Source organism: Phocoena sinus, chromosome 12 (assembly GCF_008692025.1).
Source record: "Phocoena sinus isolate mPhoSin1 chromosome 12, mPhoSin1.pri, whole genome shotgun sequence".
NCBI lineage: Eukaryota > Metazoa > Chordata > Mammalia > Artiodactyla > Phocoenidae > Phocoena > Phocoena sinus.
In genome coordinates this window covers 26,965,178-26,988,165 of record NC_045774.1, presented here as the reverse complement: position 1 = coordinate 26,988,165, position 22,988 = coordinate 26,965,178, and the positions used below count along the sequence as shown (strand labels likewise).

Sequence of the window (22,988 nt, the reverse complement as noted above, 5' to 3'; positions counted from 1 at the left end):
AACTTAGGAAAAGCCAAAGCCATGGTCATTTCTTTCCTGTTCCTTGAAATGCATTAGTTGATCTTCCTAGAGCAAATTTACCTTCCTAGTTATGATCTGCAAAGGCCAATATTAAAAATCACAACTTGTCCTGACCAACTAAATCCAGAGAGAATATAGGACGCCAAAGGTGATAGAGGAAGGTGTCTGGCATTGAAATTTTCCACAAGAAATCCATTAGGTGGCCAACTGGCTCCTCAATAAGAAAGGATGGACTCCTCTCAAATTGAAGATTTCAAAAACAGTCACCATCTTCCATTTAGGGAGGAACAATGGAAGCCTCTCTCATGAAGGAGAAAGGTGAGGGGTTTTCTGAAGGAAGGAACCCAGCCAGGCTTGCAGCCACACATCCTTAGTACCCAGAGGAGCCCCTCCATGTAAGCAAGGAACAGAGAGGATGAGGCTCTTTGACAGGCAATCTAGAGCTTAACTGTGATGCACCAAGCTTCAGCTCAATGGACAATATAAAATTAAACTCACCATTCGATCCAGCTGAAAGAGCTGTGGAAAGAAAAGCAAACACAGCAACGTAAGCACGCGTTGGGTTTGTTGTTAAACTAAGAAATCAACAAAAAATGAAGTGAATGCTTGAAATGGGATTGATGTCCTTTCCAGACATTCAGTCTGCCCATGTCATCCCACATAATCCCCAAAAATGCTAACAACAAACAAATCATTTGCTTGTTTTTTTTTCTGAAATGAGTTATGGAAATTATTGCAAAAAGACAATTTATATTTTTACACTGCTATTTTATTTATAACTGGCGATCTTCTCCTTTTTTTTTTTGAGGGGGGGTTAATTATTCAGAAAGATAGTCTCCTCTAAGAGGCAACGAGTATTTTCTACTACCTAAAATTGAAAGAACATATTATCTAGATGGCTTAGAAGTTTAACAGCTCTGTAATAGCCCTATAGCCCATCTGTGGTAATTTGGAGTTTCAGCTTGAAAAGGCTACATTTCACCCCATTAACTTTGATCTTTGTATCACCAATGCTAGTATATAGATGCTTATATTCTAGTTCCCTACCAACCATGTGGTGGAAGATTATTATGTGTGAGGCCCTAGCATTTGTGAAACTGATGGTAACACTGCTTCCTGACCAGTTTTCAGTGATGTCTTTAAGCAAATTAGCTTACTTCTGGAAAAATCTTTCACCTTAAAAGTTTAGGATTTAGTGACTCTGACCTATACCCCCTTCAAGGCAACGACATACCTGAAAGCTTAGGTTGTGTCTTTTTCTTTTTGCTTGAAACTTTTAAGAAATCATCCATAAGCAAGTCGTTAGCACAGTCTCTCTTGTCAGGGTCTGGTTCAAAACATTTCAATATGAACGCTTTGGCCTCTGCCGACATGGACTCTGGGATCTCCGGGTGGACTTTAAACATTCCCACCTAAGACACAGCACAACGTGACTTCTGAGTGACCATCTTATCCCATGGGCTCTGGGTTGCATAACCTGGTCACCTAATGCAACAAGCTCCTTTATCATATACTACAAATTCATGGCTTTTCTCAAAGTGAGACAGGACTTGTTTTCTGTAGGTTATGGAAAGTTTCCAGAGCACTTTTGTAAGTTTATCAATGACACAGGCATAGTAATTAGCTTAAGATAGTAGACGGCAGCACTATAAAGTAATAATTCAGTCCTCAAAGTTTTGTGCTTGGCTTTTCCATTTATGAGATTCACTGAATACTCCCAGCAACCCAGTGGATTAAATATTATCCTTGTTACAGCAATGAGAAAAATGAGGCTCACGGGTGTGAGGTTATATGCTTATGAAAAGGCAGATCTGGTATTTGAACCTTCATTTGTTTGGCTTAAAGCATATGTTGTTTCTCCTGTGCCATGGTTTGTGAATGTTTTCCCTGTCTCAAATTGCCTACATTAAAAGAGATATTTAAAAATACTTAAAATTGGGACTTCCCTGGTGGCACAGTGGTTAAAAATCTACCTGCGAATGCAGGCGACACAGGTTCGAGCCCTGGTCCAGGGAGCTACCACATGCCACGGAGCACCTAAGTCCATGTGCCACAACTACTGAGCCTGCACACTAGAACCCGTGAGCCACAACTACTGAGCCTGCATGCCACAACTACTGAAGCCCGCGTGGCTAGAGCCTGTGCTCTGCAATAAGAGAAGCCACCACAATAAGCCTGCGCACCGCAACGAAGAGTAGCCTCCACTCTCCGTAACTAGAGAAAGCCCGCGCAGCAATGAAGACACAATGCAACCAAAAATAAATAAATAAAATAAATAAATTTATAAAAATAAATAAATAAAAATACTTAAAATTAAACAGTTTTTCTATAACAATGAGAACTTTCTTCTCATTGACGTCACTCTAATTTTTTTTCAGTAATGTTTTCATGTACTTAGTACAGAGAAAACTTCCTAAGGAAATCTTCTTTGTTATTAAATAGCTTATATGAATTTATTATTATATAGATAATAAGATATAATTATCTGTAATAATTATAAAGCCTTTACTATGTGTCAGACACTGTTCTAAGTGCTTTGCACATATTGTCTTATCCACTCCTCAAAGCCCTTTTATTAGATAGGTACTATTTTTATACCCATTTTATAGATGAGGAAACTGAGACACAAGAAGGTTAAGTAATTTACCTAAAGTCATCAAATAGTTTGACTGTGTCAGAGCCTGGATTCAAACTGTACCAGAGTATGCTATCTCATCTAAAGCATGTTGTATAATAATCCCGGCACCGTGTGGGTAACAGAGGAGCATTTCAGAGTGAAGTCCTAGAGACTGGTGAAAACTTGAAAGACTGGCCAAGAAGAGAAAGACATCCATTCAGGTCCAGAAAGGGAGCTCCCTGAGTAGCTCTCATTGTTCTTTCAGGTTTGGTTACACTACTATTTCTGTATCAGCAGTAGCCTATCATATTGTCTCTTAAAGTAAACCAAGCTTTGTACAAACACTGGAGGGTATGTACTACGTGGTCCCTCATAAGAGGCTATTCACAAACGGAGTAAGTACTAGAAACACGATCAGTGGCAGGGAAAGGAATAATGAATTATGATCAAAAGTCCAATGCCTTAGAGAATAGCAGGCATGTGAGCTTTACTTCTTGGGAAACAGGTGTTCCGCTTAATGTTCCTCTGGCTTGGTGGAGTGGAAGGTGAGGACTACAGGGATTCATGGGCAGGTCATTGTTTGCCCAGGACCCGGATGCTGAAGCTGTGGCCCCTGGGCTCTCTCAGGCCTATTTGCATATCATGTGCTCCCTATTTTGAAAGATGGAGCTGCTTCCTTTCCCACCTCCAAAACAGTTACTAATGGGCAAATTAACAGGCTAGAAGAGTAGACAGATGAGAATAAGTTTGATGTACTTAAAATAGAAACTATGCCCTTTTATCTACAGAGCCTTCAAACTATTATGATAGAGGAGTAAAGGAAAATATGTCTTTAATACCTAAATGGAGAAAACATGTTTTTATATCTCCCTCAGTGGAAGATTTTTCAGACCGTGTTTCCCAAAGAGCTTAAATCATCTTCTGTGGAGTGATGTGTTATTTATACTGCATTGTGAAAGGGCAGTCACAGGAAGCTACACTGAATCTCACTTTATAGTTGGGAAAACTAACGTGGAGAGAGGTGCTCCATGTGAGGCAGAGGTGTTGACCAGGGGGAGTGAATCTTGAACTTTATATCTTAGATTGCGCTTACTTAGGCTCCTTTCATTTTACCTAAAAAAATATGACATACATACATGGAACATCCAGGAGCTATGAAGAGCTTTAACCACTGGTTTTTAAGACATTTAAGACATATGAAATGTGACCTTGAACATAGCTGCTTGTGGTTCCCCCAGTTCATAAAAGGGTGGTTTTCCAGTGGCCATTTCAATGATCGTGCAGCCCAAAGACCAAATGTCTGCTGCTTTCCCGTAGCCTCTTGGTCCTTTATCTATTATTTCTGGTGCCATATACTGCAGGGTACCTGCACATAATTCAAACACAGTTACACTTTAAAAAGAGAAAACAGATGAACACGTAATGACAGTTTCAATTTCTTTATATAAATCAGGTAACTTTAAAAGCCTGATTCGGAAAAAAAAAAAAAAAAAAAGCATGATTCGGGTCTTAATAGCTCATCTTCTTTGAATTCCAGTTTTTTATGCTGTTAATAAAAGGGGAAATAGCAGTTTTCATAATGGATTTCACTGGTGACATAAAAACAGCATACGAATATTATCTGTTTACAAATAGATACTTTCTCTTTTCCTAGATAGTTGATTATAATTGAGGCATCATTTCACTGGGACCTCTTAGAAACTTCTAACGATCATTTGAGAATAACAGAAAATATATCAACACACATTTTTCTGCAATCAGTTTTTCAAATACATGAAGACTCCCTTTATGTATACTTCTAATCTTTTCCAGGAAATATTTAGGTCATTCATCCATTTCCTTAGTCTGTTATTTCTCAATTCCTGATTGAATGCTCAGTTCTTCTGTTTTCATTCTCATTTCTTAATCACGAAAGCATGAAGATTCTGAAAGTCACTGTTAAAAATAATGTAAATACGGGCTTCCTTGGTGGCGCAGTGGTTTAGAATCTGCCTGTTAATGCAGGGGACACGGGTTCGAGCCCTGGTCTGGGAAGATCCCACATGCCGTAGAGCAACTAGGCCCATGAGCCACAACTACTGAGCCTGTGCGCCTGGAGCTTGTTCTCCACAACAAGAGAGGCCGCGATAGTGAGAGGCCCGCACATCGCGATGAAGCGTGGCCCCCGCTTGCCACAACTAGAGAAAGCCCTCACACAGGAACGAAGACCCAACACAGCAAAAATAAATAAATTAATTAATAAACTCCTACCCCCAATTTCCTCTAAAATATATACATATATAATAATAATAATAATGTAAATAATTTTGGGTGTACGTTATTCTGTAAATCTAACATACGTGGCTTCTGCTGTGAGCCTGTGGTCCATGGATAACAGATTTAATGGGTCAGACAGGTCATGAGCCATCAGTATAGACAAACCACCAGAGTTTAGAAGAATAGAAAGAAAAAGAGAGGAGATTTAAAAGGCTTCATGGAATCAGAGAGTCATAGAGTGTGGTATGATGCAAAGAGCATTAAGTGGGGGCCAAGAACTCCGGCTCTAGTTCCGGCTTCGTATATCCCAAGTGGACACTCAATTGCAATTGTCTCATTGGCTCAAACTAGAGGCTAAATTTATACTTCTAACCTGCAGTGATTTCTCAAAGTCCAGCAATGAGTCAGGAGTGTGAACAGGAACAGATAATTGCATGTCCCTGGCTTCTGATATACTCACACAAATGATATAACCCAACCAAGATGCCATAATGAATTATTTCAAGTTCTGAGGCATTTGCCAAAAGAGCCACTTCAGTATTTTCTGATTCATAACCAAAGTGACAGACATTTTGATAAATACAGGCAACACCTTTTATGAATGCCCCATGCCTGATTTATAGGTGAAAACTGCTACACAAATTTCCTCTAAACAGTTCCTATAAAATCCACTATCAAAGGCTAGAAACTGGCTGTGTTTATAAAAGTAAGGAGGGCTTCCCTGATGGTGCAGCGGTTGAGAGTCCGTCCGCCGATGCAGGGGACACGGGTTCGTGCCCCGGTCCGGGAAGATCCCACAGGCCGCGGAGCGGCTAGGCCCGTGAGCCATGGCCGCTGAGCCTGCGCGTCCAGAGCCTGTGCTCCACAACGGGAGAGGCCACAACAGTGAGAGGCCCGCGTACCGCAAAAACAAAAACAAAAATAAAAATAAGGAAAAGTGTATTATTTTTGTCACATATTGTCATTTTGCCAGGTTTATCTTCCAGACCTCATCATTACATGACAGTAGCTCATGTTCACAGTCATATACGACTCCACATGCCTGCTCTCAGCTTAAATCAGTAACATTACTGGAGGAAAGCATTTCTCCTGGTGAAGGATAAGGTAACCACGCTCCTCAAATCACTACCCTTAGTAGAAAACTGTTATGATTTCTCTTCTTTGATAGCTTCCCCCAAAGTCATCATTTTTTACAATGTAAATAAAATCAAGTGATTGTTTAGAAAATATGTGTTGAAGTCTACCACTCTTTTTATATCTCTGGATCTAAAAATAGACTTAATGAAAGAATTTAAGCTGTACTAACATCTCAGCAGGAATTACAATTGACCAAAAATATAGTGAATTTAAAAAACCGGACAATTCAAGTAATATATTAACAATGAATTATGCAATGTTTTTATTCATCAGATGATATTTCAAAGAGCAATATCTGCCAATTGTATTAATTATCCCCCATCGAGCAGGTGCTAAAAAAAGCAGGCTCAGTCATGTGTTCCTATCTGCTCTCCTTACCCCACAAGCACATGACACACTATTTTATAGAAAGAGATTTAGAGAGTGGGATAATGAAGATCAAGCCAATCTGAACATTAGCCCAAGGAAAACAAGTGAGAGTATTAACTCTAAAACCCATAGCTCATATATCTTCATATCTTCAAAATAAAAAATTACTTTAAAATAATCTGTTTTAGAATTTCTTTGCCACTGCAACCACCCAGGGAGCCACTACAAGTTAGTGGTTAAAAGCTTAAACTTTGATGTCACACTACATCCACTCATTCATTTAGCAGATCTATACTGAGGGTCTACTATACTGAGGCCAGGCACTTAGAATATAGCAGTGGCTGAAACAGGCAAAAATCCCTGGGCTTGTAGAGCTTACATTTTTGCAGTGGGAGACAGACAATAAACTATAGTACAATAAATAAATAAATTATATAAATGTTAGTAAGTGATGTGTTAAGAAAAAAAAAAAAAGCAGGGGATGAGGATCAGAAGTGCCCAGGGGGCTTCTTCCCTGGTGGTGCAGTGGTTGAGAGTCCGCCTGCCGATGCAGGGGACACGGGTTCGTGCCCCGGTCCGGGAAGATCCCACATGCCGCAGAGCGGCTGGGCCCGTGAGCCGTGGCTGCTGAGCCTGCGCGTCCGGAGCCTGTGCTCCGCAACGGGAGAGGCCACAACAGTAAGAGGCCCGCGTACCGCAAAAAAAAAAAACAAAATAAACCAGAAGTGCCCAGGGAAGGGCTGCCATGTAAACAGGGCAATCACAGGCCTCACTGAGATGACATCCGAGTTAAGGCTTGAAGGAGGTGAGGGACTTAGCCAGGCACAGAGTTGGGAGAAGAGTGTTATAGAAGGAAAAGCATGTGCAAAGGCCCTGCAGCAGGACCCCGCCTGGTGTAATGAAGGAAGTGCAGGAAGGCCTGCGCAAGGTGGGAAGGATAGGAAGTGGGTCTAAAAGGTAACGGACTCCGAGTAGGTCTGAGCCTTGTCCATTATTGTAAGGACTTTGGTGTCTATTTACTCAAAAAATAGAAAGCCATTGAGGTCTTTGAGTGATAGGGCTTGAATTATGTTTTTACAGGATTGCTCTGGCCTGTGGTGTTGAGGGAAGACTGTAGGGGCAAGAGCGGAAGCAGGGAGAACAGGCTATTGAGGTCATGCAGGTGAGGTGGGAGCTGTGGAAGGAGGGAGGAACTGGTCCAAATTTGGACACATTTTGAAGGCAGAGCCAATAGGTTTCCTTGATGGATTGAGTTGAAGCGTGAGAAAAGAGAGGCGCCATGGATAACTCTAAGTTTGGAGTGGCCAATCGAGACAGAGAACAGGGTGGGTGGAACAGGTTTCGGGGAGAAGCTAATTCATTCCATTTGGCATGTTAAGTCTAGTTGAAATGCAGTCTTTTCCTTACTAGATTTGTGACCTCAGGCAAGTTATTTAACCTCTTTGAACCTTAATTTTCTCACCATAGACTGGGAAAATGATACCTAGGGATTAGGGTTGACATATGAATTCCAATGAAATAACATATAATGCACTTAACAGGGATGCAGTAAGCGCTCCATAGGAGGTAGTTGCTGCTGCCTTCCCTCTCACCAAATCACTAAGAAGTCACACAGGTCACTGTCTTTCAACTCACTTCATCAGAGGTTGCCTATACCTGTGCCTTGGCCAGCACTGAGTTAGTGCTGTGAGGCCTGCACACCCCAGGCCCTCGTGATCAGCGCTGGAGACAGACCCGCGCATATGTGTCACACACATCACATCATGAGAGGTCAGTGCAAGAAGTCCAAGCAAAGGGGTCCTGGAGGACTGCTTTACTACAACTTCTCTGGCGATTAAAAAAAATGTTTTAAAGATAAGCAGCAGATAGTAAATTAACACCTTGCCCAAATCAAGAGTCTGAAAGTAAGGATTTTCTTTGCAGAAATTACTGAGTCTTGGCACCATCTAAAGTGACTCTTGCCAAATGGAGGGAGTATGAGGAAAAGAAATGTAAATATATTTAAAGTTGCTAGAAGGATGAAACTTATTTTGTTCAAAAAAATACTTTGTAAATGTGTTTAATTCTGTGCCCTGAAATACCCACTACCGTGAGAGTAGGAATGGGGTCAGAGAATTTGCTGATTGAATGTTCTGAGGCGAAGCCTTATAGACTTTCTCTCTCTCTTCCTTTCCCCTTTCCAGGCTTCCAGAACAGATTCTTCAGCAAGGTGGAGAGAAAGATGGACTGGGCAAGAAGATCAAAGCAAAGAACAAGGGGTAGATTACAAATCTGAGTTCTATCGTTTCTTCTGGGTATGAAGTCCCTTCTCTCTCTCAATTTCCTCATCAGCAAAATGGAGGCCATGCCACCTCCTCACAGAATTCAGAAAGGGGGACATCTGTCCATTTTGCTTTATATTAGACCAAAGATAATTCATTATCTTTTTTTTTTTTTTTTGGCCACACCATGCCACTTGCAGGGTCTTAGTTCCCTGACCAGGGATTGAACCCAGGGCCAAAGCAGTGGAAGCACTGAGTCCTAACCACTGACCGCCAGGGAATTCCCAATAACAAGAACTTAACATTTCATGAGAATCAGCAGAATAATGGAGTGGTAAAAACTTGGAGTGGAGAGCAGGATTGGAGTTCCAGATGTCCTCCCCATAACTGTTGGGCAGTCAATCTCTCTGAGCCTCTGTTTCCTCTTGGCTACTGTCACCTGTTTGGAAATCACTTTGTCTCCACCCTCCCAGGATTTTGCTCCAGCGGCAGCTCAGTAGCTGCATTGCCTAATTTCTCGGGGAAAGCTTTCTCCCCACCCTGCTTCTGAGTTAGTGAGTCACTTCCTTTTTCTGAATTGAAATCTTAGTTATTTATGTGCTGTGTAGGGGAACAGACCACAGGGAGTAAACAGATTAGGAAAGAGGGAACTCACAGTCCAAATGGGAAATGATTAAAGTATAAGTAAGAATCACTGAGAGGCTGGGCTAAAGAAACGTTAAAAAAAGGAATCTTGTCGGGATTATAGTGGTTGTAGCCCAACCAGGAGAGAAGTAATGACATGAAAAGAAAAACAAATAACAAATTGAGAGTTAAAAAAAAAATCTTCAGCGGCATTAAGCAGGAGCCTGAGCGAGTCATATAAATACGAGGTAAGAAATGGGCCAGATCAAATTCTCTATAACATTTTTCAGGGCATCAAAAGATATCAACATTAATGTTGGTAAGAACACAGACTAAATATCTCTCTCACATTGTGCTCAAATGCAGCAATTATTTCTTTAATTACATAAGGTCTCTATCATCATTGCAAAAACATACCAGTAAAAGTTTCAGTACATGGATTTATGCCAGCAAGCCTCTTTGATGTCCCGAAATCAGAGATCTTGAGAACACCACTATAGGTATTAATCAACACATTGTCCCCCTAGAAAAGAGAGAATTTTAATCAAAAATGTTATCTTTCTTCCAATATTGTTTGTTGTTGGCTTGAAAGTCTAGTAAGTAAAGGTGTCCTTACAGCAAAAAGGACACTGATTATATACGCTTCCTTAATAGTTAATCTCAGTAGTGAATTCTTGACACCACTTTCGTTTACATATTATCAGTTCACAATCTGCTACTCAGGTCACAAGGTCAAACGAGGTTTACAGATAGTAGGGGCTATTTGTGTGTGATATGGGTATGATAACTTACAATATTTTTAACTTCTCAATCACTTTCCTTTCTTTTCTATGTTGTTTTACTTTTTTCCTGGAATATTTAGGGGCAGCACAAATAAATGGGTATTTGGGTTGGTTTTAGGGTAGTAATATTAACTTACTTTCAATAGTCCAGACTTTGTCATAAATTTACTAGTTCTGAATTTTCCCTTTTTAAGGAGAATTTCATAAATTATCTAATTTTAGTTCAACACATGAGTATATGATACTTGTGAGAAGTGGGGATTTTATTTTTTCCTTCTAACTATTCATCCATTAATTGAACAAATAGTTACTGAGTAGTAAGGATACAAAGATTAACCAGCCTGTAAGCCTCTCGGGAGCAAGGACCATATCCTGTTTAACTTTGTTCTGCTGAGCCACCAGTCCCACAGGGCACCTGAAACAGGGCCAGACATATAGTGCAAACTGAATCTTTTTTGGTTGAACATGGTTAACGGGTTTATTCCTTGAGTAGAAGAGATAAGACATGAATATCAATAACTGACTCAGGGCAGAGTGATATATTTCTGCTGTTTCTAGGATTTATTTATCATTCCAAATTAGTACCCATAAGACAATATGACCTTTGCAAATAAAACAATTACTCAGCAGGGAACTTAGGAGAATGAATCCTAGCTCATCCTACCTTTATATCCCGGTGAACTATCTGATTGTCATGGAGGTATTTTAATCCTTCCAGTATTTGCTTGGTATAAAAGCCAATTGTTTGCTCGTTGTCTTTCAGTGGGCCCCATTTGGAACGAAGGAGAGCAGAAAGACTTCCTGTAAGTAGGGAGAGACAGAGGATAAAATCTTATCCAAATGAATTCTTTAAGGCACGTTAATAATGTACCATGAATTTAAGCTAACATTTATTGGTTATTAACAGTGGCCCAGGTACTATACTAGATACAGTACTTGGGCTCAAATATAAATAGGAAAGTGTCCCTGCTCTGAAGATGGTCATTATCAAATACAGTCAAAGACCACTCAGTTTGCTAACCTTAATCCAAGTCACGATGATTGATACAAAAACAGTTCTGATACTTATTTACTGTCCCCTCATAAACTGTAAGGTAATGTCATATGTCAAATTTTTCTGTACCTTTAGACAAATGAAGACCTGTAAACTAGTAAATCCCATTCAATTTTACTCCTCTTCAAGGCCCCAGAAACATATATATTTTTTAAAGTAAGTTGTTCTCTGAGGTTTTCCCATACTTTATTTATTTATTTTTATTGAGATATAGTTGATGTACCCTATTATATAAGTTTCAGGTGTACAACATAACGATGCATAATTTTTAAAGGTTATATTCCATTGATAGTTATAAAATATTGGCTATGATCCCTGTGTTGTACAATCTATCCTTGTAGCTTATTTATACATAGTAGAAACTTACACTTTTTAAAGAAAGAAAACCATCTCTTACCCCCTGGGACCTGCTCCATGAAGATTTTAATGAAACCATCCTCACTGAAGGAGCCCAGATACTGAACAATGTTTCGGTGCTTCAGGTGCTTATGCAGTGCTATTTCTTCATGTAGGGGCTGGGAGTATCTGAAAGACACGCAAATGCCAGGGAGCTAATGACTCTTGTGTAAACATTTAAGCAATACAAATGGAAAATTCCCATATATGAAATCAACTATGACCATCTACGGCCTTTATTTCTCACCACATAAATTCTGTGACGTTGGAGCCCTGGTAGGGTCTAAGGGGAAATGTGTCAGGTACTGCCCTAGGTCTTCTGTATATATTAACTCATTTCTCACAACAAGCCCATGAGAAGGTACTACTAAGATGCCCATGTTACAGATAAGGAAATTGATTCACAGAGAGGATAACTAACCCGCCCAAGATCTCGAGGCTAGTAAGTGTAAGAGCTAAGATTTGAACCCAGGAAAATTGAAATCATCCACACAGCTCACTGTCCACATTAACATGACCTTCTATTCCATTGGCTTCCTAAGTTTACTATTCCAGGAGATTCTTGCTCAGGAAGATAAAAATTGCAAATAATTTTAATATTCATTCCAGAACTTAATGAAAGGCCCAGCAACTCGTTAGTAGAAAACATAAAACCATTATATGCCAAGCCTCCTTGATTCTATTCCATCCAATTCTATCCTATCATAATTTTTTTACCCAATCCTAACCGAGCCTCCATACTGAAAGACCAGTTTTAGACCAGACCTCAAAATCATGTACTTGGTATATACTGCTTTATCAAATTATAAGATGAAAGTGGTTTGTATTTCTGGAACAGACAGAACAACACTTTTTTTTTTTTTTTTAATTTTTGTTGGAGTATAGTTGCCTTACAATATTGTGTTAGTGTCTACTGTACAGCAAAGTGAATCAGCTATACGTACACATATATCCCCTCTTTTTTGTATTTCCTTCCCATTTAGGTCACCACAGAGCACTGAGTAGAGTTCCCTGTGCTATACAGTAGGTTCTCACTTGTTACCTATTTTATATATAATATCAATAGTGTATATATGTCAATCCCAATCTCCCAATTCATTACCCCCTTCCCCTTTGGTACCCATACATTTTTTTTTGAATTTTATTTATTTTTTATACAGCAAGTTCTTATTAGTTATCTATTTTATACATATTAGTGTGTACATGTCAATCCCAATCTCCCAACTCATCCCACTCCCTTTCCCCCACCCTCCACTTTCCCCCCTTGGTGTCCATATGTTTGTTCTCTACATCTGTGTCTCTATTTCTGCTTTGTAAATAAGATCATCATACAGAGTGAAGTCAGAAAGAGAAAAACGAATATCATATATTAATGCATATATGTGGAATCAGAACAACACTTTTGATGATTATCTGAAGTACTATGAAGTTTGTAGGCTCTTAACTCCTGAATATTAATATACCATCATATATTATATTAATATAATTATTGTATAACTAACTGTGGTAGGATGTCAGCAACGATAAACATAAACAGAGACTCAAAGCTATTCCTGGCAATATTGGGCCAATTCTATAGATATGGTAGATCAAGATGCCTAAATTATCTGAAGCAAGAGGCTAACTCAGTTTATGATAATTAAAGGGCTCCCACCCCTGACACTCTCTTAAATATCAATCATAAATGTTTAAATATAAGATCCTGGAGAAACAAATGTACTACACACACTCCTCCTTACGTAACCAAAGGACAGCTCAAAGTTACAATGATAGTCAGGATTCATCCTGGCTAAGAAAAAGAACTTTTCTCCAATATCGAAATGATTAGTAACACCTAGCAATTCTCACTAAATGTAAGTGAAAGTTTAAGTATCAAGCACTGAATTTGCGTGAAATTATAATTTGCTCAGGTCAATAAGCAATGTTCGTCTACAGGAATTACAAAAAAATCCCGTTTCTTCTCAATTAGCTGTGACAATGGAAAGAAGAAATGGTACCGATAGAGATACACGCATTTAGCTTTGAAAAATTATTAAATCATACATGTCTCCAGAGCACCTCTGATGAGTCAAATTCCCACTACAACCATCCAAAGCAGTGGTTCCCAACCTCGGCTGGACATTTGTATCTCCCGGAAGGATTTTTAAAAATATCAATGCCCACGACCCACCCCAGAATTCTGAGGGGTAGGGCCTGAGTATCAGTAAAGTTCCCCAGATGGCTCTAGTATACCGCTGGGTGGAAATACCTGATCTAAGTTAATAGTTGAGGGGTGTGTAGAATGTTAGCGGAAGCCCACCTGAGATGAACAACTAGCTGAGACAGACTATGAGAGTGTCCGTAAAATGCACCAGCTCGCTCTTACGACGACTGTGATGCTCTAACAAAGCATTTTTAGAATGTGAGGGAAACACAGAAGCAGCTGTTTTTGTTGCTATGATCCTTCACCACAGACGGCAGTGGTTACTATAGGCTGGATTACGCATTATTCATACCCATTCTACCATCTTAGCAATTATCCTTTGTAACCGCTACCAAAAGCAACCTGAAAAAACCTCTCCAGGTCACAAAGGTGGAAATACCTTTGTGTGCTACATCTCACAGTAACGTGATAGACTTCACTGCAATCTTCTTTTAGAGGTAACAAAAAGATGTCCCACACTAGCTGTTCAAGAGGAGGGCTTGTCATGCAAGTATTTTCAAACGACCCATATTATACCAAATGGATCTTTATTGGTGTCGGTGTACTCTGTGTGTGCACAGCGGCAGCTGAACAAACTTCAGCTACAAAGATAGTTTTAAAAGTGGTTTCCTTCCAAGTACCTATTTAAATTCATCTGGTGGTGGGAAAGGAGGTGATGTTGCTGCAGATCAGCGAGTTTGCTGCCGCAAGTTGATAGTGACAACTCTTTAAAATTCTGTATTGCTTAAAAATCCACTCTATGTATATAATACTTAAGAACCTATAGGAATATTTAACAAAAATTTTAATATGACAAATTTATGTATATTCCCTTAGGTATTTAATGAATAGTTTCTATCACCATCCCGTAAGAACTCATATATATGTCTCATGAACTAACCAAGGGGAAACTGCAAAAATACCACAGAAAACATAAAATTGAATTTACTGTCTGCCTATCTAATATCTGTTCTTCCCTCTTTTTATGATTTTGTTTGGAGAAACAACTGGCCAACTTAAAAGCTATGGAGTTTCTAGCCTCCTTTGTAGTTATGGGTGTCCACTTTTGGCCAATGAAACAGAGGTGAAAGTATGCTGGACATTTCTGAGAAAATTTGTTTTCCTTTTTCCTCTTCCTGCCTGGAATGCAGATATGGAGGCTGAAGGCACAGTGGCCACTTGTCACAGTCATGCACCAAGGATGAAGACTAAGGATGGAGAAGCAGAAAGAGAGCTGAGGCCTGGGACACTGGATGCATGGGAAAGAAGGGTGTTTTTTTTCAGCTTGGGGTAATCAGAGAAGGCGTCTCTGAGGGCCTGAGAATTGAACTGGGACCTAACTGATGAAAATGAGGCAATCCTGCCAAAATCTGAGGACTGAGCCTTGGTGGGCCTGATGGACAGAGAGAGGACAGCGTGGCTGCAATAGAGAAGGTGAGGCCCCAGAGGGAGGCAGATGTCTATGCTAAGGGTTCTGGGCTTTACACTGGTTACATGAGAATCCACTGAAGGTTTTAAGTGGTAGTGACACAATGTGATTTCAACTTGAGAACGATCTCTGTGCCTTCTCTGAGGAAGGGTGGAGTAGGAGTGGAGGAAAGAGTGAAGTGATCTTGGAGAGCCAGCAGTGAGCGGGCTTGAAGAGATCTTAGTTCTCTACACAGAAGTCGAACCTGGGTAGCCTGGATGAAAACCAGGAATCCTAGCTGCTAGTCCACCAGGGGCTAGAGGCTAGAAGCAAAGTTCCCCTGGTTCTTGTCCCCGTTTGAAAGCAAGAATGTTTCAAGGAGGCAAAAACTGTAAAACAGGCACAAAGTTTATTATTAGAGACACAGCACAACAAGTGGGAGAGCACACTAAGAACCATTTATTTATCTAAGTCAGAAGCAAGGCAGAAATACACACCCAGAGAGAAAGGGTACAGGCGTCCTCTCTAAAGAGGAGGAGTGCAGTAAAGAGGTGATTTAAATCACTCATATAGGACAGTCCTTCCGGGTCTTTGTTTACCTTTGGCCAATTACCTTCTTTCTTTTTTCACACCTGACCTGTTCCCCAACATGCGTGCACAATTTTTTGCTAAGATGGATTCCACTGCTGAGGCCTGTGGGTGCATGTCCACACTTATTATGGGGTGGTGCCCCCTCCCTTTTTGACCCCCAAGGAGGCTTCCTGTGCATGGGCAGACAGGGAAGTTTTCCTTGACCTTAGGAGTGGTCATCTTATCTCTTTACCTCAGCAGAGTTCAGCTCCGGCCACTAATTTTGTCCTAGGAGTGTCTAGGGGAAACAAGGCTTCAATTTTACTCCACTTGACAAACACCAGCTGTCCAGCCCAGGGGCCCATCTATCTCCTACCTCAAATGCAGAGACTAGTTATGAATCAGTTGCAGTAAGGAGTCTGCGTGGGAAACCCGAAGGCTTAGACTGGTGATGGGAAAGAGTGGAAAAATTCAGAAAACATTAGAGGTTGAGACAACAGTAGAACTTATGATGGAGTAACGTAAACTGAGACAGAGAGGAATCCAAATGAACTCTAGTAGCCTCAACACCTGGATGGGTGGGGTGAGATTAACTGAGATAGGGAATCCTGCAGGTCAAGTACATTTGAGGGTAAAAAATCCATGGTTCAGCTTGGGCCATGTTAACCTTGAGGTGCCTTTTAGATTTACAAGTGGAGAGGTTGGGTAAACACAGGAGTGCCTTTCTGAAGAAAGCCGATCATGTGACTGTACCACGGTGGCCAAATACCGTGAACTTGAGGGGCAGCCAAAATAAATCCATGATGTAGCCCAGCATTGAAGTTTGGCCGAATAAGAAATGTTGCAACAAGAGACTCAATCCAATTCTCTCTCTTTCAGAGTCTGAATCTACAACATGTAGAAAATGTAAGTAATTGATTGTAGGAGCAGCTACCTTACAAAGAGAAGCCGTAAGAAAAGCTATGAGGCAGCAGAAATCATGAAATTGAGAGAAGAGAGAATTGTTGTTTGGAGAAACAAATGGTAGGACAGAGCACTGGAGCACGGAGCAACAGATAACCCTGCCACCACAGCTGTCCTGCTCCCTGTACAACTTTCCTGTTCCTAAAAACCATTCCATTTTCCTCAAGGCCCCATTATGTGTGGTTCAAACCATTTCCTCAAATATTTCTTCTCCTTCTCTTTTCTTTCTGGTATTCCCTTTAGGTATGTCACACCTTTTATAGTCAACTCACAGTTTTTGGATGTTCTGTTCAATTTTTTCAGTCTTTTTTTCTCTTTGCTTATCAGTTTCGAATGTTTCTATCGACATATCCTCAAACTCATTTCTGTTACAGTGTTTTTCACCTCTAGCATTTCTTTTCCATTCTTTCTTAGCATTTCCATCTCTCCATTTACACTGACATCTGTTCTTGAATGTTTTCTACTTTTTCCAGTAGAGCCCTTAGCATATTAATCACAGTTGTTTTAAATTTGCCAGTCTGATAATTCCAACATCCCTGTCATATCTGAGTCTGGTTCTAATGCTTGCGCTGTGTCTTCAAACTGTATTTGCTGCCTTTCAGTATGCTTTGTAAAAAAAAACCCAAAACAAACAAACAAAAAAAGCTGTGGAAATCTGGACATGATGTATTAGGTAAAAAGAACTCTGCTAAATAGACCTTTAGTGGTATGGTGTTGAGGTGTGGGGTGAGGGGAAGCATTGTTCTGTGGTTTTGTGAATTAGTCTCTTGTCTTTTAGAGAGCCTGCACTGCTGAGCTGTGAACTTCACAAATGTTTCTCAGTCCCCGCTTCGGTGGAATAGGATGGCTAGAGGGGCCTGGGGTTGGGCATGTCTCTTCCCCTAGGTTTGTTAGGCTCTGATGACACAGAGTTTAGGCTCTGGTAGAATAGTTTCTCTTGAGGGCAGGCCTTGTTAAGAACAGGTGTATTTCCAAATGGTTATTTCCCCTCTACCTCTGCAGGAAGCCTGGGGAAGGGGACTTTCTCTGACATTCTTTGTGAGGATCTGATAGGGCTTCTGCCCTACAACTGTGTCTCCAGTGTGGGGGGCGGTGGTTTGTCCTGTGACGTCGCTTTTCCAACGGCTCGGAAAAAGTAAGAGTTGTTGACTTCTCAGTTTGTTCAGCTCTCCACTTGCTGTTTAGGACGGAGTGCTGACTTCCAACGTCATTACGTGTCTGACCGGAAATTGGAACCCCTGGTTCAAACCATTTCTGCTGGTGCTTATTCCCCATCTATCTAGATAATAAACCAACCATGATCCAACATAACCTGAGCCCAACACACGCAGGACTATTCTCTTTTCTTCTCTTTGAAAGTCCTGTCCTTGTTACCTCGGAGATGCCATCCTTCCCCACTAAAGTGTTGTGCTTGAATCACTGAATGATGCAGCCGCTAAACCTCAGAGGGAGCTAACTAAAGCCGTGGAGTTTTCAGACAGAGTTTCATTAATTAGAATATTACCAAAATATTTTTTAAAATGCTATTAACAACCAAAATACCTTAGAAAACAGCTTTCATTAGTCACAATTACTGTACCTGCTATCTCTCTCTGGGATTTCCTTAATGGCGATTCTGACTTGGTTGCTCATATCTCGACCTGCATAAACTATCCCATAAGTGCCTTTTCCTAAAACGACTCTGTCACCATTTTCGTCATATTCGTAGTCATACTACAAAAGGAAAAAGGGGGAGAGAAGATTGAAAATCAGTTGCAGTCCACATTTTAAACATCAACTTTTTCCAAGAGCATTTTTCCTTATTTTATCAAATGGCTTTCACAAGGGAAAGAATAAGACAAAGTTCAAAGCAGCAGCTTCAAGAACCAAAAAACAGACTCAACATAGAGCATAGTGTGTTCATATTTTCACAGCTGTTATGAATAGAGGGGAGACTGTATTTAAATCTGTAAAGGTGCTTCTCCAAAAGCCCACTTGGAGTTTTTCTACCCACTGAATCCTGGTTTTCATTGATTCTGGAGATGAGTATGATTAGCATCAATGTCTATCAATAGCTATCACATCTCATTAACCTTTCTTTTGTTTTTCAGCTTTTGGTACTATGAAAGTATTTCACACTCTGCCAGGGGAATAAAACCACCGAAAGGCTTTGCTTAAGAGGAAAATTTTGAGGTCCTACTGGTTGACAATAATAAAGTAAGGATTATTTGTACTTCAGCCCCGATTCCCAATTCCCCAAGATTAAAAAACATTTTAAAAATAAAAACGAAGGAAAAATTTCATTTTTGATGTAAAAAGGAAATATTTACAGCCCTAAACCCCAAAGCGTCAAGAATGTCAGTTGAATATGGAAAATGGATCAAATGAAAGGGGTATAGTGACATTTGGTAGGGAGGGACCTTCTCAGACCTGGAGGTGTCACCCAGAAAGGCACATCTTTTGTTGTGAACTTAAACTACAGGATTCAGGGTCATCAAATGATCAAGCCAAGTGTCTGTAGAAACCCAATGTAAAACTACAAACCAGCAGGGGAGACCATAAGCACAAGCTCCTTCTTTTGTCTACATTTTGCTAGAGTATAAAACTGGCAGCATATAGCTAGGTTCAACTCACCGAAGGGTTTGAGTTAGCCATTAAAAAAAACCTGATTTCTAACTTTCATAAACCTGCAAAGTTAACTTTAAAACAAAAAAATCATCCAAAAGAGGATAATGATCTGACAGTCACTAACAACATAGCCTTAAAATATACAGAGCTGACAAAATTACAGAGAAAAATAGACAAATATAAATCACAATAGGTTTTAATGGAACTCTTTTAGAAACCAATATATCTAGCAGAAAAATTCAAAATAGAGACCTTAATGGCACAAATAACAAGTTTGGTATAACAAATACAGAGAGAACCCTGTATCCAGATATAAATTCCTTTTGTGCATATATGAAAGACATAAAATAATTAGTCACATATTAAGCCACAAAGAAAATTTAGACAAATTTCAAAGAATAGCTATCATAAAAACCATGATCTTTGACTATAAGATATTAAAAATAAGATAGCCAAAAACTATGTTTGAAAACTGACTATTACAGTTTAAAATTATCAAGGGATTAAAAAGTAAATGATCATGGGAATTACAAAATAGTTGAAAAGAATGACAAGGAGATGAAAAATTTCATGGCTTTAAAGAATTGCATTAGATATAGACACTATGGAGAACAGTACGGAGCTTCCATAAAAACCTAAAAATAGAACTACCATACAACCCAGCAATCCCACTACTGGGCATATATGCTGAGAAAACCATAATTCAAAAACAGTCATGTACCACAATGTTTATTGCAGCCCTATTTACAATAGCCAGGACATGGAAGCAACCTAAGTGTCCATCGACAGATGAATGGATAAAGAAGATGTGGCATATATATACAATGGAATATTACTCAGCCATAAAAAGAAACAAAACTGAGTTATTTGTAGTGAGGTGGATGGACCTAGAGACTGTCAAACAGAGTGAAGTAAGTCAGAAAGAGAAAAACAAATACCGTATGCTAACACATATATATGGAATCTAAAAAAAAAATGGTAATGAAGAACCTAGGGGCAGGACAGGAATAAAGACGTAGACATAGGGAATGCACTTGAGGACACGGGGAGGGGGAAGGGTAAGCTGGGACAAAGTGAGAGAGTGGCATGGACATATATACACTACCAAATCTAAAATAGACAGCTAGTGGGAAGCAGCTGCATAGCACAGGGAGATCAGCTTCGTGCTTTGTGTCCACGTAGAGGGGTGGGATAGGGAGGGTGGGAGGGAGATGCAAGAGGGAGGAGATATGGGAACATATGTATAACTGATTCACTTTGTCATAAAGCAGAAACTAACACACCATTGTAAAGCAATTATACTCCAATAAAGATGTTAAAAAAAAAAGAATTGCATTAGAAAAGAAAGAAAAATTTTTAATGATCAAGTTAAGTGGTCAGTCAAGAAAATACAAAAAAGAAGAATATATTACTATCCAAAGACAGTAGAATAAGTTTCTGGTTTTGGCAGTACAGTAGGCTAGGTATGTGAAAATGTTGGGCTTCCCTGGTGGCGCAGTGGTTAAGAATCCGCCTGCCAATGCAGGGGACACGGGTTCGATCCCTGGTCCGGGAAGATCCCACATGCCATGGAGCAACTAAGTCTGTGCGCCACAACTACTGAGCCTGTGCTCTAGAGCCCACGAGCCACAACTACAGAGCCCGTATGCCACAACGACTGAAGTCCGTGCACCTAGAGCCTGTGCTCCACACCATAACGAAGAGTAGCCCCCACTCACCACAACTAGAGAAATCCTGTGCACAGCAATGAAGACCCAATGCAGCCAATAAATAAATAAAATTAAAAAACATTATCACTTAAAAAAAAAAAGAAAATGTTCCTGTCCAAAATACCTAGATAAAATAAAATACTTTTATTGCCTAGCCAGGCTTATAAAGACTAGAGATTAAGAGGAAAAGGAACACTAAAGGGATAATCACAAGAAATGATGTCCCTGCAGCCCAAGCGGTGGGGATGAGGGCAGGGCTTTCAGACTTATTAATCTAGGGCAGAAGTTGGCAAACACTTTCTGTAAACGGCCAGATATTGAATATTTTCAGATTTGTGAGCCAAACGATCTCTGTGGCATTGACTCAACTCTGCCACTGTAAATAGCCCATTCAAATGGGCATGGTTTTGTTCCAATAAGACTTTATTTACCAAGGGAAGTGGTGGGCTGGATTTGGTCTTTGGGCTCCAATTCACCAATTCCTTATCTGAGACTTTGGTCTTAATGGTCATTGGGGACAGAAAATGAAGCCTTGTGCCTATGCAAGGTGAAGAGCTGGAACACATAAAACCAGGGTCCTTGAGGACTATAACATGGTGAGATGGTAGATTAGAAAAAAGTCAGCCCACTGTACTGAGAAACAAAAAGAAAGCTTATCTTTCTTAGACTAAGCTCTGAGTTGACAAAAACAAGTCTCCTCTGAATACTTCCAACCATTGGCCGATCCTCATGCTGTCTGAAGTTCACATTTACACTTATAATTAATACCCGTAATTGGTCTTGAGCCTGGGAAATCCCTGGAGTGACAACAGAAACAAAGCAAAACATTTAAAAGGAAGACTCCCTTAATACAGGCTATGCAGGATTCTCCCTGATAATGCACCACTGAAATTGAGCTCACAATCCAAAATTTTAAAATATATAATGAAACAATTCACCATCAGTGAGTGCTGGCTGATTTGACAAATATCAATCCCTAAAATTTCACAAAATAAAAGAAATTGAAACTCTAAAATAAGTACATTTAACATAAAGATATAAAATAAGAAATCCAAAACATGAGAAAAGGATAAGACACTCTCAAAAAGGCCAGACAGATCTGAGACAGACTCAAACCTAACCTCCAGAAGTTGAGCCCTAAGTAGGAGAAATAAAAATAAATTCACACTCAGATATGATATAGGGAAACTACAAAATATGAAAGGCAAAGAGAAGATCATAAAAGAAAGCAGAGATAACAAGGACAAATTACCTACAAAGTAGGTAATCAGATTACTCGGTGAACTCTCTGAGGTATACACCCTCAACTTGAGAGACCACTGTCACAGAGGATGAGGAATATGGGGGCATACTGTTACCAGCTTGTTTATTTGTTTCCAATAGGCTTCCAGGCCTTGACAGAAGGCAATCAGGCTGTATGCTTTGAGGAAAGCTATGCCCACATGCTAGGACGGGGTGAGCACTGGTCTCCCTGTTGTAGACCCTTCTTTGGCAGAGGAAAGAGGCCAAGCTTTGGAAGACAGGTGTCTACTTGCCCGGTGGCAACACTGTCTATACCCAATGTACAATAGAGAATACTCCTAGCTACCTAATATATGGTTGAAGGCTGTCTTAGACCAAAGGAGAAAACTAGATATGTTTACAGGATGAGAGAACAGGAAACAGGGATCATTTAGCAATTTCCCCACACTAAGATAAAACTCCAGCAAAGAGGCAGTAAGCAGAGTCCAAAAATTCCACTTGAAGGAGTCCAAGTCTCTACACCCAACTCCTGCGGCCCGGACTTCCGCCATGCTGTACCATGCATGCTGGAACTCTACCAGCCAGGACCCAGGCTGGCAGGAGGCAGGACAGGGACCATCACCAAAGTAGCTCATCTTCGCCAGTGTGTCTATCAAAGGGACGGAAACCTGTACACTGAACCTAGTACTACCACCACCTTACATTATTATAATGCACTATAATTAAAAGAAAAACAGCTTTCAATAACCTACCTCATTTGATGGTCATAATAAGCCTTTGTCATAGTAGG

The 22,988-nt window shown here is 40.1% G+C and overlaps 1 protein-coding gene across 2 annotated transcripts in view; it reads right to left on the bottom strand.

The window, feature by feature from the left end:
• The window catches only part of MAP3K5 (mitogen-activated protein kinase kinase kinase 5), a 224,254-nt gene that overhangs the window by 31,692 nt on the left and 169,574 nt on the right, over window positions 1-22,988 (bottom strand). For both annotated transcript variants that reach the window (XM_032651201.1, XM_032651202.1), the window contains 7 exons: window positions 18,220-18,353; window positions 11,519-11,646; window positions 10,732-10,868; window positions 9,703-9,808; window positions 3,847-4,004; window positions 1,256-1,433; window positions 520-540 (listed from right to left, as the gene is read on the bottom strand). In XM_032651201.1, coding sequence (XP_032507092.1) covers window positions 520-540; window positions 1,256-1,433; window positions 3,847-4,004; window positions 9,703-9,808; window positions 10,732-10,868; window positions 11,519-11,646; window positions 18,220-18,353 — 862 coding nt within the window. The remainder of the gene's footprint in view (window positions 1-519; window positions 541-1,255; window positions 1,434-3,846; window positions 4,005-9,702; window positions 9,809-10,731; window positions 10,869-11,518; window positions 11,647-18,219; window positions 18,354-22,988) is intronic.